This window comes from Eleutherodactylus coqui, chromosome 1 (genome assembly GCF_035609145.1).
Source record: "Eleutherodactylus coqui strain aEleCoq1 chromosome 1, aEleCoq1.hap1, whole genome shotgun sequence".
In the NCBI taxonomy this organism is placed as follows: Eukaryota; Metazoa; Chordata; class Amphibia; order Anura; family Eleutherodactylidae; genus Eleutherodactylus; species Eleutherodactylus coqui.
Window position 1 is genome coordinate 459,176,470 of NC_089837.1, and position 16,174 is coordinate 459,192,643.

The window sequence follows — 16,174 nt, forward strand, 5'->3', positions numbered from 1 at the left end:
CAGACTGTGAACATTACAGATTTGTCTTTGCAACAGCTCGAGGGACTGAAAAGTCAGCTGGACCAGGTACAAGGGCAGCTACCAGCGGCGGGGCGGCTGCCATGTATGCTGAGACTTGTAGTCCTTGCACACCCCATTAATGGCAGAGCAGTGACTTCTCCCTGTGTCTGCGTACATGACAGCATATAGACATCTTTATGTGTCTTGACAAGGCTGAATGCACAGTGACCTGACCGACATCGCACGACCGAGGGTCCCCATTCCTGACCAGGCATCACACGACCGAGAGTCCCCATTCCTGACCAGGCATCACACGACCGAGAGTCCCCATTCCTGACCAGGCATCACACGACCGAGAGTCCCCATTCCTGACCAGGCATCACACGACCGAGAGTCCCCATTCCTGACCAGGCATCACACGACCGAGAGTCCCCATTCCTGACCAGGCATCACACGACCGAGAGTCCCCATTCCTGACCAGGCATCACACGACCGAGAGTCCCCATTCCTGACCAGGCATCACACGACCGAGAGTCCCCATTCCTGACCAGGCATCACACGACCGAGAGTCCCCATTCCTGACCAGGCATCACACGACCGAGAGTCCCCATTCCTGACCAGGCATCACACGACCGAGAGTCCCCATTCCTGACCAGGCATCACACGACCGAGAGTCCCCATTCCTGACCAGGCATCACACGACCGAGAGTCCCCATTCCTGACCAGGCATCACACGACCGAGAGTCCCCATTCCTGACCAGGCATCACACGACCGAGAGTCCCCATTCCTGACCAGGCATCACATTGAACTGGATCATATTTTCCTCCAGTAGGTTTCGGGGTTTTCTGTAGCTTCCAAATTGTATAGTGTGCACACATCATGTGCACACATCATCGACCAGATCAGACACAAATGCCGGTCTAAGCTGAGTCTGCCCTTACAATGTGTAGAGCCTCAGGCTTTATTGTAACACATGATACCTGCCCTTTAATGGGCATGCAACAGATTACATCAGTAACATATAGGATTCTCATTTGTCGGATCATATAGAATCCCCCACCCCTCTTCAAAGTCCAGTGTGTAAGCCAGTCCTTTGTTCTATCAGCATGTGGTCAAAACTGAAAGTATCTCTTTGTTGCAGAAGTTAGTATGGAGAAGTTTCTGTGTGGGGGATGGGAAAGGACTGGGAAAACACTCAGTATTGAATACAGGTATCTGTCGGTGAGGGTGTCGTCTCTCACTTCTCCAGTGTAGGAATCGGTGCGAACTCTCGACTTTGTCAGGTAGAGTAGGGCCTCCAAGAGACTCTGCACCGCTGCACCATTCTCAATTGGTTGTCCTGCTGAGGTAAAAACTGTCTGGCCTTCCATATTGGGCCGTAATCATGAGCTATGCCAGATGCATACCAGGAGTCAGTGTAAAGGCTTGCCGTCTTACCTTTCGCCTCTCTACTCGCCTCAGTGAGGGCCTTCAGTTCCGCTTCTTGTGCTGAGACATGCGGAGGCAGAACTCCTGCTTCTAGGACATCTTGTTGTGTGACCACTGCATATCCGATGTGGAGTCATCAATCCTCACCCTGGTACCATCTGCAAAAAGCTCAACATATACATTGTCAACAGAGGTTCCGGTAACTGTTTGCATACCTGCAGTTTCTTGCTGTATCAGTACTAAATAATCATGTTGATGTTCTATTTCACATGGATCAGAATCTTGTAGCACAAAATCATTTATTTCCTTTTTATTTATTTCATTTATTTATTTATTTATTTATTTTTAAAAACCCAATAGCTGATCTACAACACCTAGATCACCTATGACCTAGATCACCTATGCCTCCCCCCTTTTGAACTGGAATACTCAATGGAAAAAGAGTAATTGCGTTCAAACTAGTACAACGTTGAAAAAGGAAACCAAGAGGCACAAAAACAAGCACTTTGTAGGTCAAGGTGACATTGTATGCAGCAAAGTCTGAGCGAAAATATCCTTTAGATTCTTTTTTTTTTTTCCATGTCGCAGTTAGCATTTTTAACACAAGGGGGCGCAACACAAGCAAAATTTACAATCACCCAGTGTAATAGTATTTCAAGGAACGTCAATGTTTAACTTTCACTCTCCTATCGGAATATAATGATAGCTTCAGTGTAGACTGACACTAGAATATACAAAAGACTTAAGGAAAAAACTAAAGAATACGGATGAATTGACATCCTACTCTCAGCAATTAAGTCCCTCTTTCTCACATAACTAAAATTACTTCATCAAATTGCGTGAAAAAGTTTGCTGGGTGACTATAGGTAAATTATTCCATCTGTAGGAGCCTTCCTTAACATCATCTGTCTGAGCATCCATTGGAGAAGCAGCCAGTGGAAAACAGAGCCCCTGGGAACACACCATGAGAGAGCGTCCCCTGTCATGTATTCCCGGCCTCTGTCTCCCATGCATCAACTCCAATCTTCCATACACTATAAACCAGCTTAGTCATCTACTATGTCCCAAGTTGCATCTTCACAAAGAACAAAGGTTTGTTTCCCTGAACTTATCACACATCCAAGGTGGCCACATTTTGGTCATTCTGGTCAAACAAGACCTTACTTCAGACAATCATGATGTTAGCACTGGATACAGTGGCATTGGGGAATGTAGACCTCCCGAGTGCAGCAAGATGGCCGCCAGAGGCGCTACTTTGATAGGTCGGACTTTTACGGAGGCGGCGATACCAAATACATATTTTTAATTTATTTCGTTTTTTAAATAATAGATATGGCAAAAGGAGGATGATTTAAAGTTTTTTACAACTTATTTTTTTCAATGAAAAAAAACTTTATTGATTTTTTTTTTTTACATTACTTTGAAGTCCCCCTGGGGGACTTTAAGATGCGATGCTTTGATCGCTCCTGCAGTATGACGTAATGCTATGGCATTACGTCATACTGCTTTTTGACAGGCAGTCTATCAAGCCACCCTGTGTGCATGGCTTGATAGGCAGTCTGTTAAGGCAGTCCTGGGGCCTTTCATTAGGCCCCCGGTTGCCATGACACCTGCATGACTCCCCCGATCTCACCGCGGGGAGGCCGTGCGGGGATTTAAATGCCGCTGTCAGATTTGACAGCGGCATTTAAATGGTTAATAGCCGCGCGCGGCTGTTGCCCGCGGGTGTCAGCTGTAATGAACAGCTGACGCCCGCACTGTATGAAGAGAGGTTGCATCGCAACCTCTTTTCATACATACCCCGCGGCCACAGGACGTACCGGTACGTCCTTGTTTGTGAAGGGGTTAATGGAAGCCGCCCGGGTGTATCCGCAGAAGAATGGAGCATGCTGCGATTTGTTTTCCGGACCTAAAGGTCCACAAATCAAATGTGCATGCTTTTTAACCCATTTGTGGATCTACAGCACAGATTCCGCAAATCAAATTTGCCCGTGGACATGAGGCCTTATGCAGCTTGCTGTTGTGTGACACATGTGACTTTGTAGCACAAGTCTAAAAAAAAAAAAACCCCCCTAGACCAGGAATTAGTTCACTGCTGTACTAGTTTGTTTACCCCCCTGTATAACAAGTGATGAAGTGACTGGAGGGTAATTCTGCGTTGCACCTAATAGATCTTGTATTTGCATTGCAGGAAGTTGAGTTCCTCTCCTCCTCCATCGCGCAGCTGAAAGTGGTGCAGACAAAGTACGTGGAAGCCAAGGAATGCCTGAGCGTGTTACATAAGAGTAATAAAGGTCGGTGACGGCGCCGCCTCTCACTTATTACATGTCCCTTTATATTCACTAACCTTCTACTTTTCTTTTTTGACAGGGAAAAAAGTGCTTGTTCCCCTGACCAGTTCTGTATCCTTCTGATGATGTAAGAGTGACTTTACATTGGCGCAATATGAGCCATTTTACAAGCGCCGATCGGCTTGTTTACATGGTCTTCACATAGGCTGCTTCCATATGTATGGTGAATGAGCGATGGTACATATAATGTTCATTCCCCCCACACTTTCATTGTCGGGCGCACATCCAGTGTCTTAAGTAGATGCGTTTCCGACAACAATTATTTCCGCAGTATTAAAGGGGTTGTCTCGCGGCAAACCTCAAAATTTTACCTTTCCCCATTCCCCTGTCACCCCCCTGGCATAAAATAGCAAATTAAAGCGGTTTTTAAACCGCTTGCTACTCACCGATCCAATGAAATAAGGACTTTAAAAAATCTTCTCCCAAAGATGGCCGCCGGTCCTTTCCCAGGGATGCACTGCAGTTTTCTCCCATGGTGCACCGCGGGTCTTCTCCCATGGTGCACCATGGGCTCTGTGCGTTCCATTGCCGATTCCAGCCCCCTGATTGGCTGGAATCGGCACACGTGACGGGGTGGAGCTACGATCACGACGCGGTGACCAGCTCTCCGACACGAGCCGCCCCATTCACCAGGCAGAAGTCCGCACAGCGCAAGCGCGTCTAAAAAAGCAAGAAGACATCAGAATTAGACGGCACCATGGCGACGGGGACGCTAGCAACGGAGCAGGTAAGTGAATAACTTCTGTATGGCTCATATTTAATGCACGATGTACATTACAAAGTGCATTAATATGGCCATACAGAAGTGCTGAACCCCACTTGCTTTCGCGAGACAACCCCTTTAAGGATCAGATCAGCTGACAAATAAGCGCTTACTCACTTGTTGGCTGATAACGGCTCTGTTTGGGTCAGCGAACTTTGAGATGAACATTTTGTTTCTGATCGTTGGCCTTTATGGGTATTCCCCTCTCAGGAATCCTATTGCAATGTGTTTGAAATCGCTAAATAATCCATTCACCCATAAGATGTATATTCTCAAAATGCTCTGTTCTCCAGCTATTGATTCCTTTGCTCTCTGGTTGTTTACCGCTTGTTGCTAGGGAAACGGACCACCTCTTCTATGGAAAGACTTAAAGGTGGCTGGGCTGAAAGCTAGCGTACATGCGCTCCTAAGATCCCAGCCAGCAAATTCAGATGAAAAGTACCGAAGTGCTGACTGCCTCTATTTCATTCCATAGGCAAGGTGGCTGGCTTTCCTGGCAACGACCAGTAAACAACCAGAGGGCAGAGAATCAATATAAGCGTCAGCATGGGTTATATAAAGAAAAACTTTGTGATCGCCTGTGAGTACTCAGTCATGCGCAGAACAATTTCACTGCCGTATGCAGAACCACAGCCGGGTTCACAGATGTAAACCGCTGCAGGAGCCCCACATTGGTTTACGCGGCCCGGCCTGTAAGAATTTACCACATGTTAACAGTGTGATGATTAACCCCTTCCAAGTTAAACATGTATGATACTGGGAGCTGCCTATGACTTCCAATCAATAGGTCTATATATATATATAGTGGTCTGTAACTCATTTGCTTTCTGCACGACTGTAAAAACCTGTACAATAAATATATAGAATATTTTTGCATTAATTTTTCCCAAACTAAATGCTAATGTGTACTAAAAATGTCACCTAAAGAATGTAGCTGCAAAATCTGAGAACTTTACCGAACTGAAGTATGCCCCGTACTGGATGCAGTAAACGTGATCCACGCCATTCAAGAGTTTAGTGCTGAAACTGTAACTAAAAATGACTTCTTAATTGGGTCGGTTGGTATAGATTTCTTAATTCCACCTTCCTGCAGATGTATGTGCCTGGTACACTTAGCGACGTATCCAATGTTCTCATAGATGTGGGCACCGGATATTACGTGGATAAGGTAAGTGTTCTCGCACTGTACGCTGTTATAGTAGCCTGTGGAGTTCCACGTCCACGTTGGTGACTGGAATATACTGCATCTACTGTAGATCCAGACGTCTTATTTCTGTCTTATCTGTCACATCTTGAATTTCTCTCTAGAATGTGGGTGATGCCAAAGATTTCTTCAAGAGGAAGATTGATTTCCTTACAAAGCAAATTGAGAAGATTCAGCCCGCTCTACAGGAAAAACACGCCATGAAGCAAGGTGATGCCATGTTTTATATTGCAGTAGGGTCATGAAGTGCACAAATGTACTGTAGATCATGAAGGTGAACTGCAGGTAAATGTATGCTAGGAGGTTGAGGTCTTTACAATGGGACATCTACAGGGTGAGTCGAGTCTCCATACAGTTTGCATACATTGTTATTCCTCTACAAATGTTACAGGATACATTCATGATACAATTTACAGCATGTTTGGTGTGATTGACTTGGTGACCCCCGACCCTGCCAGCCGTATCGCAGTGATCCATTCCTCGGCTGTCAGCGGCATCGCTTATGTGGACCTGCGAAGCACATGTGTAGAGACTTTTGACTCGCCCTGTATATGAGGAGCTTTACAGATGACACATTTATAGAGCTCCTTGTTGCTCCATGATCTGTGGTAATCTCGCCATAGTCATGGCTTTAGATAGAAAATTTGGATGTGTGAAGCAAAGCTGGGGTTTTAGAGCCCCCTTTTAGAATAACGGCACTAATAGTTATGTTCTGAACTACAGTACTGTGCTAAAGTTTGTTTTCAAAACTAGAAGTGGTAATAGAAGAGAAGAATTTGTGGCAGCAAGCAGCGATGCAGTAAAAACTTCTTCCTTTATTACTCCATACACATACGACGTTTCGATCAACACAGTGATCTTTGTCAAGTATACATACACCATTAGTTACAGACTTTTTATAGTGCAACACCAATTAAAACCACAAGAAACAGCTGAACAGTACCTAATCCGCATGTGCTCACGTCCTCCACGGCTCACAATGCTTCCGGTTTATCTTCTGTGTAAGTGCACCTGTGCATAATTAGTCTGCTATCACGAGACTACGAAGGGCAGAGGGAATTGTGAAAGACCAAGTGTGCTTGCATCTAGAGTCCTCCGTCAACACTGATAAAGAAATTAAGTTCCGTTTAGTGCTGGAAGCTCCAGAGATCAAATGCGCATATGCTAATGATTCTGTTGATACAGGTAGTCATAGCAACCCTGCTAGATCACGGAACAACAGTGTTAAGTTCCCTTTAGTGCTGGGAGCTCCAAAGATCAAATGCGCATATGCTAAAGATTCTGTTGATACAAGTAGTCATAGCAACCCTGCCAGGTCACGGAACACCAGTATAGAGTGACTCACCACACTTTATGTATATACCATGCTAATTGTAAGCAAGCTTACAAGGAAAGCTTGCTAGGATCCATTAAATAGATATATAGCATATATTAATTGCACAGTAATGTATACAGACGATAGTGGTGATAAATGGGCTTAATAAACCTAATAGAAATTTTAATAATAACCTTTTACTCCAAGAATTTGGAAAGTAAAAAATATGACATAATATACAACCCAATCTAAAAAAGGGTCGTCATAAATCGTCAATGATCTGCCCAATCACACACTTATCGTTCTTTGCAGTGCATATCTTCAACAGAAAACCGTAGATCCAATACTTAGGATATAATCTCCCCAGCAATTATAACCCATAGTAATAGTACATACACAACCACTTCATGCAATAATATTTATTTATGACCCATACTGGGCACACATGCATGCACCAGAAGAAAAACGCTTTTTGAAGAAAATAATATAAATGGAAGCAGAACAACACATAATGGAGCAATCAGGAGTCCGGAGCACATGCATCAAGCAGATATCTGTAACAAAAATTAAAAAAGAGGGGTAATTAAAATCAAATACCTTGGATCAGATCATGTAAACATAATAAACAGATACAGAATAGAAGCACCTATTTAAAAGATAGTGACCAATGAACTTATTTATATACAAGACATAATAGGGTACTCAATATTGAGGCCCTTAGGGGAGAGGGTGTCCAATTCATGTATCCAACGGATCTCTTTGCGTTTAAGAATACCCTCCCGATCGCCTCCACGTGGTAGTGGGGCAACTGAGTCAATGACCCTAAACTTAAGTTGACTAGTGATATGATGAAATTCACAAAAATGTTTGGGGATTGGTAAATCCGTCTTTCTTGTTCGTATGGTGCTCTTATGACTGGTAATGCGGCTGCGCACCTCCATGGTGGTTTCTCCCACATATGCTAGGCCACAAGGGCACGTAATCAAGTAAATAACAAAAGATGTTGAGCAAGTATATCTATCCCGTAACATATACTTCTTACCAGTTGTGGGATGTCTGAATGAATCTCCTTTATTCATATTATGACAGCAAGAACAGGAGAGGCACGGGAAGTTGCCTTTCCTGACTTGCCCAAAAGTGCGCTGAGTCAATCCTCCCTGGGGAGTAATCAAGGGCCTCACAAGCCGATCTCTAAGATTCTTTCCTCTCTTGTACGCCAACATCGGTGGCTGCATAAATTCCGGAATATTACTGCAGCAATTTCCAACAATAGGCCAATGCTTCATGATGATGTTTTTTATTTTTCCACTCAAGGGACCAAAAGTAGAAATAAAAGGAATTCTAGATGTATTTGGTTTACAAGTTCTATCATTCAATAGTTCTTTTCTATCAACTTGACCAATCCTTTCTTTAGTGGACCGTAACAGGGAAGGGGGATACCCTCTTTGTGTGAACTTTTTACACATTTCCTCAATCCTTAGATCCACTGTCCTTTCATCAGTAATCCGCCGTATTCGTAGCAGTTGTGACCACGGCAAGGAATTCACCATAGGACGGGGATGATTGCTACTATAATATAATAATGAATTCCTATCAGTCTCTTTGACATGTAAATCGGTCCTCAATTCAATACCCTCATGAATCACCCTGACATCCAAAAATTGTATGTCAGTATGGGAATAGGTCATGGTAAAATGTAATTCAGGAATGATGTTGTTAAGAAAGTTGTTAAATGCAACCAATTCATCCTCTGTACCGTCCCATAGGACAAAAACGTCATCTATGAAGCGGTACCAGCATACAATATGTTTCCAATATCCCGAGCAATAGACATACTGTTCTTCACACGAACGCATATATATATTAGCGTACGTGGGCGCTACTTTTGAGCCCATTGCGGTGCCCTGTCTCTGGCGGTAGTACACCCCGGAGAACAAAAAATAATTATTCTCCAGGATGTACCCCAGCAGAGACAGGGCAAACCGCTGGCTGTTAACAGGATAAGCAGAGGAATCCAAAAAATGTTCGACTGCTGCCAAACCTCGCGTATGGGAAATGGATGTATATAGGCTGACCACGTCAAATGTGACTAAAATCGTGGAGTCATTTACCATCTTATTACTGAGCTTCCGCAGGAAATCACTGGTGTCTTTCAAGTATGATTGGGCATTCTCAGCAAAACATCTGAGTATCTTATCAAGAAATTGTGCACTATGAGAGAAAAGTGAGTCACAACTAGCTACTATGGGTCTCCCAGGCGGATGATTCAAATCCTTGTGGATTTTAGGGAGCGTGTAAAGCGCCGGGACAATAGGGTGTTGTACATCCAGAAATTTGTATAATGCATTGTCTATTGTACCTTCCAAGAGTGCATCATGCAATAGAATCCTAAGCTGAACCTGAAATTTTGGGGTGGGATCTCCACGAAGAGGTTCATAAATTTGTTGGTCAGTTAATTGTCTCTCTATCTCGGAGCAGTAGTCGGTGGTATTCATCACAACTACCGCCCCGCCTTTATCGGCAGGTTTTATAATGATCGACCTGTCAGTGGACAGGTCGTTCAAAGCCCGATATTCTACCTTAGATAGATTCAAATGAGAGTAGACCTGTTTTTTTTGGGATACCATTCTTAATTTAGAGATGTCCTTCAGTACAAGAGAGGAAAAAGTCTCGATGGCATAATAGGTTGTAGGTGGTACAAACCGGCTTTTATTGCGTAAACCCACTTCCTTAAGGGAAAACCCCCCCCTTGGAGTGGCTGTCGCCTCAACGGGTACATATTCCTGAGAACCAAAATAATATTTCAAATTGAGATTTCTAAAAAATCTCCGCAGATCTAATTCTAAGCCAAACCAATCTGTGTCATTAGAAGGGCAAAAGGACAAGCCCTTAGCCAATACCTTGATTTCAATGTCAGTCAGTGGTCTAGATGATATATTTACCACGATATCTTGGTTCAGGGTCTCTTCTGCATTGGTGGCAACTGCCAATTCGGTGGTAGGGTATTCAGGCCTGTAGCGCCTCTTCCGTGCCCTGGAGTGTCTTTGTCCGCCTCTCCGCCGGAAGATGCGGGGGCCTCTTTCCTCTTGTACCTGGTACGTGTGTGAGTCCCTAAAAAAGAGGAAGATGCAGAGACAGAGGGGTCTACAGAGGTATTGCCCCTAGAGGCATCATCAGTCGAATCAGAGCCGGCAGTGGAAACACCAGCTCTATTCTTCTGTTTGGGATATCTCTTTTTGGTTTTAATGCGTCTATTACTGGCTCCCCAAGTAGATGTATCACCCTGTTTTACACTCTGCCAATTAAACACCCGTTTTTGGGCATAGTCATCAAAGTCCCGAAACCACTTTGACCGCTTGCTATTCTCAAGTTCCTCTTTGAATTTCATCAGTATTGGTGCCTTGCTGCGAAAAAAAACCTCACAATCTTGTGCAGAGATCTTTTCCAAGAGCATCTTCTCAGTTTCTGCAATCTTCTTCCTGTAGGTCTCTATCTCGACTTGTAAATATTCCAAATTAAGCAAAATAATATCAAAAGAGAATTTGTTGATGATGGCCACAAACTTGTTACAAAAAGCCTCATTGTTAGGCAACAAGGTGGGTCGTACATGTGGGCGTAGGCCTCGCGGTATCCTTTTGACTCTGTAATATTCGCTAAGTGTAGAGAGATGTAACATCAATGAGATTTCTTTCTTTTTGTCATTTTCCCACCTTCGATATAAATTCTCAGTAGAGGGGGTACTCAGGAACGCAGTATCACATCTCAGTCTCGCAAATATGTTACTGACCTCATCTTCGGTATAAGAAAAAATGGCAATGGAGCCTGGAGCATCATCCAGGGGATTTGACATCATATGGTCCTCTTATGGGGGTGCACGTCCTGCTGGATCCGTCGTCCAGAACATATAATACAATTCAGGGCAGCACTACTCCACTCAACCCACAGGGTGGGACCAACCTTGTGCACGCCACAAAAGGGATCCGGATCCTGAGACCCCAAAATAGTGCAAGCAGAAGAGAAGAATTTGTGGCAGCAAGCAGCGATGCAGTAAAAACTTCTTCCTTTATTACTCCATACACATACGACGTTTCGATCAACACAGTGATCTTTGTCAAGTATACATACACCATTAGTTACAGACTTTTTATAGTGCAACACCAATTAAAACCACAAGAAACAGCTGAACAGTACCTAATCCGCATGTGCTCACGTCCTCCACGGCTCACAATGCTTCCGGTTTATCTTCTGTGTAAGTGCACCTGTGCATAATTAGTCTGCTATCACGAGACTACGAAGGGCAGAGGGAATTGTGAAAGACCAAGTGTGCTTGCATCTAGAGTCCTCCGTCAACACTGATAAAGAAATTAAGTTCCGTTTAGTGCTGGAAGCTCCAGAGATCAAATGCGCATATGCTAATGATTCTGTTGATACAGGTAGTCATAGCAACCCTGCTAGATCACGGAACAACAGTGTTAAGTTCCCTTTAGTGCTGGGAGCTCCAAAGATCAAATGCGCATATGCTAAAGATTCTGTTGATACAAGTAGTCATAGCAACCCTGCCAGGTCACGGAACACCAGTATAGAGTGACTCACCACAGAGGATGAATTGGTTGCATTTAACAACTTTCTTAACAACATCATTCCTGAATTACATTTTACCATGACCTATTCCCATACTGACATACAATTTTTGGATGTCAGGGTGATTCATGAGGGTATTGAATTGAGGACCGATTTACATGTCAAAGAGACTGATAGGAATTCATTATTATATTATAGTAGCAATCATCCCCGTCCTATGGTGAATTCCTTGCCGTGGTCACAACTGCTACGAATACGGCGGATTACTGATGAAAGGACAGTGGATCTAAGGATTGAGGAAATGTGTAAAAAGTTCACACAAAGAGGGTATCCCCCTTCCCTGTTACGGTCCACTAAAGAAAGGATTGGTCAAGTTGATAGAAAAGAACTATTGAATGATAGAACTTGTAAACCAAATACATCTAGAATTCCTTTTATTTCTACTTTTGGTCCCTTGAGTGGAAAAATAAAAAACATCATCATGAAGCATTGGCCTATTGTTGGAAATTGCTGCAGTAATATTCCGGAATTTATGCAGCCACCGATGTTGGCGTACAAGAGAGGAAAGAATCTTAGAGATCGGCTTGTGAGGCCCTTGATTACTCCCCAGGGAGGATTGACTCAGCGCACTTTTGGGCAAGTCAGGAAAGGCAACTTCCCGTGCCTCTCCTGTTCTTGCTGTCATAATATGAATAAAGGAGATTCATTCAGACATCCCACAACTGGTAAGAAGTATATGTTACGGGATAGATATACTTGCTCAACATCTTTTGTTATTTACTTGATTACGTGCCCTTGTGGCCTAGCATATGTGGGAGAAACCACCATGGAGGTGCGCAGCCGCATTACCAGTCATAAGAGCACCATACGAACAAGAAAGACGGATTTACCAATCCCCAAACATTTTTGTGAATTTCATCATATCACTAGTCAACTTAAGTTTAGGGTCATTGACTCAGTTGCCCCACTACCACGTGGAGGCGATCGGGAGGGTATTCTTAAACGCAAAGAGATCCGTTGGATACATGAATTGGACACCCTCTCCCCTAAGGGCCTCAATATTGAGTACCCTATTATGTCTTGTATATAAATAAGTTCATTGGTCACTATCTTTTAAATAGGTGCTTCTATTCTGTATCTGTTTATTATGTTTACATGATCTGATCCAAGGTATTTGATTTTAATTACCCCTCTTTTTTAATTTTTGTTACAGATATCTGCTTGATGCATGTGCTCCGGACTCCTGATTGCTCCATTATGTGTTGTTCTGCTTCCATTTATATTATTTTCTTCAAAAAGCGTTTTTCTTCTGGTGCATGCATGTGTGCCCAGTATGGGTCATAAATAAATATTATTGCATGAAGTGGTTGTGTATGTACTATTACTATGGGTTATAATTGCTGGGGAGATTATATCCTAAGTATTGGATCTACGGTTTTCTGTTGAAGATATGCACTGCAAAGAACGATAAGTGTGTGATTGGGCAGATCATTGACGATTTATGACGACCCTTTTTTAGATTGGGTTGTATATTATGTCATATTTTTTACTTTCCAAATTCTTGGAGTAAAAGGTTATTATTAAAATTTCTATTAGGTTTATTAAGCCCATTTATCACCACTATCGTCTGTATACATTACTGTGCAATTAATATATGCTATATATCTATTTAATGGATCCTAGCAAGCTTTCCTTGTAAGCTTGCTTACAATTAGCATGGTATATACATAAAGTGTGGTGAGTCACTCTATACTGGTGTTCCGTGACCTGGCAGGGTTGCTATGACTACTTGTATCAACAGAATCTTTAGCATATGCGCATTTGATCTTTGGAGCTCCCAGCACTAAAGGGAACTTAACACTGTTGTTCCGTGATCTAGCAGGGTTGCTATGACTACCTGTATCAACAGAATCATTAGCATATGCGCATTTGATCTCTGGAGCTTCCAGCACTAAACGGAACTTAATTTCTTTATCAGTGTTGACGGAGGACTCTAGATGCAAGCACACTTGGTCTTTCACAATTCCCTCTGCCCTTCGTAGTCTCGTGATAGCAGACTAATTATGCACAGGTGCACTTACACAGAAGATAAACCGGAAGCATTGTGAGCCGTGGAGGACGTGAGCACATGCGGATTAGGTACTGTTCAGCTGTTTCTTGTGGTTTTAATTGGTGTTGCACTATAAAAAGTCTGTAACTAATGGTGTATGTATACTTGACAAAGATCACTGTGTTGATCGAAACGTCGTATGTGTATGGAGTAATAAAGGAAGAAGTTTTTACTGCATCGCTGCTTGCTGCCACAAATTCTTCTCTTCTGCTTGCACTATTTTGGGGTCTCAGGATCCGGATCCCTTTTGTGGCGTGCACAAGGTTGGTCCCACCCTGTGGGTTGAGTGGAGTAGTGCTGCCCTGAATTGTATTATATGTTCTAGAAGTGGTAATAGGTTATTTTTGTCAATTAAGTAAATGCAAAATAGATAAACAACAAAGAAATCCAAGGCTGGAGTCACACGTGCAAAAAGACAAAACATGCAAGAATGCTTCCGTTGATTGCAATGGACAGTTAGTTCAAAAAGTGTTATATTTGTGCTCAAATGCGCAGGAAAATAGAGCAGGATGCTTTCTTTTTTTTTTTGCGTGAATGTAACGCGTGTAAAATACGCTGCAAGTATGAAATCAATGCGTTCTGTTTGCTGCATATTGAGCATGCAAAACGCTGCGCAAATACCCCCGTGTGACACAGGCCTGAATCAAACCAATATTTGGTGTGACCATCCTTTGCCTTCAAAACAGCATTAACTGTTCTTGGTACACTTGTACACAGTTTTTGAAGGCACTTGACAGGGAGATCTTCTATAGATGTAGTCTTGCTCAAATCCTTCTGTTTCTTCATGTAGTCCCAGACAGACTCTATGACGTTGAGATCAGGGCTCTGTGATGGCCATATTATCAGTTCCAGGACCCCCTGTTCTTCTCTACACTGTATATAGATCTTAATGACATTGGCTGTATATTTGGGGTTGTTGTCTTGCTACAGAATAAATTTGGAGCCAATCAGGGGTCTCCCTGATGGTATTACAGGCAGATACTTATCCATCATGCATTTCTCAGCATTGGGATTTGGTCAGAATTAATGGTGTCCTCAACTCCATTTACTGAAATATAGCCTCACACTTCCAAGGAACCTCCAGCATGCTTCACTGCTGCCTGCAGACACTCGTACTGCTCTCTCATCCCCCAAACTTTGACTTATCAGTCCAGAGCACCTGCTGCCATATTTCTGCACCCCTAGTTCCAAGGCTTTCGTGCACAGTTGAGTTCCTTGGTCTTGTTTCTACGTTGAACATAAGGCTTCTTACCTTCTTCAAACAGTAGATGGGTGTACCAGGTCGCACTGGTTTCTGCCAGTCATGAGTGAATGGCACGGCTGGACATTTTCCAATGTGTAACTGGTGAAAAAAGGAATCCATAGTAAGTATGGTGTTTAGGGGCAATTACAGCTTCATGCAGATGGGGATTGGCATGTACATGGTTATGTGCAGGAAACAGAGTAAGTTACCAAAGCTGAAGCTACCTTGGGCAATATGTGTACGTGGTTCTTCGAAGGTTGGTGATGCACAACATACTGCAGTAGTATCTGCATCAGTAATACGAACATGTTTCACAGCCTGACCGCTGGTCTCCTGACCTGAACGCTGGGCATCAGATTCCTATGATGTTCGGAGTTTCGGTCAGGCCAGCATATGCGTTCATATTATGGACACAAAAATACAGCCCAAACACATTGGTGTGCTGAAGGCCTCAAGGAACTGGTCACCTATGGTGGTTGTGCAGTGCATAGACACAACATTATGGAGCTCTTGGGAAGTAGTTCAGTGGTCAAGCTGCTGCTTCAGTCTGGAGTTCCACTTTCATCCTCCTCAGGGAAGTTATGCAAAAATGACCATTCACGGGCAACAACCTGTTATCCTTTCAAAGTCCTTCATACACAGCAGCGTCCCGTCACCTTGTGATTTGTCTCTACTGTTGTGGCTTTATATGTAATGCCGCTTTATAATCCTTTTTATGTTTATCTCTGCAGCGGTGATGGAAATGATGAGTATAAAAATCCAGCAGTTGACAGCGGCTCAGGCCGGGACATCCAAGGCCTAGTCCAGCTTACAGATACTCTTCACAGAAGCTGCTGCAGTGAAGGGTGATCACCAGTATCCCAGGCCATATCTGCCAATGCAGTAAACCCCCTCACTACATCAGACACCAGCAGAGTGTCTCCGCAGAGACTTGTGGCAGTTCTACAGCTTCCTCAGCCAAGGGGTTAATTTATTTGTTTTTATTTTTTGTTTTGTTTTTTAAATTTTTTTTTGTATTTGAAAGATATATATAAAAGCATCTAAACTAGAAGTTATGGATTATTCTCTTTATTTTGGCTTTAGTTGTGTTTTGGCTTCTGTATGAAAGTTGTTAGGCTTCTACTATCAAACTGTACTGATTGTGAGAATCACTGACTGTACCTGTAGGACATACTTCT

The 16,174-nt window shown here is 43.2% G+C and overlaps 1 protein-coding gene, 2 long non-coding RNA genes and 1 pseudogene across 3 annotated transcripts in view; 2 read left to right on the forward strand and 2 right to left on the reverse strand.

Moving 5' to 3' along the window:
* Nucleotides 1-16,047, forward strand: part of LOC136583315 (prefoldin subunit 5-like) — a 16,125-nt gene extending 78 nt beyond the window's left edge. The window contains exons 1-6 of the mRNA XM_066584238.1: nucleotides 1-66; nucleotides 3,621-3,723; nucleotides 3,800-3,831; nucleotides 5,637-5,711; nucleotides 5,852-5,957; nucleotides 15,728-16,047. The exon at nucleotides 1-66 is cut by the window's left edge and continues 78 nt beyond it. Of these exons, the coding sequence (XP_066440335.1) occupies nucleotides 1-66; nucleotides 3,621-3,723; nucleotides 3,800-3,831; nucleotides 5,637-5,711; nucleotides 5,852-5,957; nucleotides 15,728-15,798 (453 nt within the window). The 3' untranslated portion in view covers nucleotides 15,799-16,047. The remainder of the gene's footprint in view (nucleotides 67-3,620; nucleotides 3,724-3,799; nucleotides 3,832-5,636; nucleotides 5,712-5,851; nucleotides 5,958-15,727) is intronic.
* Nucleotides 1-16,174, reverse strand: part of LOC136583369 (uncharacterized) — a 200,049-nt pseudogene that overhangs the window by 105,637 nt on the left and 78,238 nt on the right.
* Nucleotides 7,467-11,349, reverse strand: LOC136583331 (uncharacterized). The gene is made up of 3 exons (XR_010787265.1): nucleotides 11,254-11,349; nucleotides 10,005-10,173; nucleotides 7,467-7,616 (listed from the first exon to the last, which is right to left on the reverse strand). It is a non-coding gene; the product is annotated as an uncharacterized lncRNA (long non-coding RNA).
* Nucleotides 11,671-13,006, forward strand: LOC136583342 (uncharacterized). The gene is made up of 2 exons (XR_010787266.1): nucleotides 11,671-12,368; nucleotides 12,857-13,006. It is a non-coding gene; the product is annotated as an uncharacterized lncRNA (long non-coding RNA).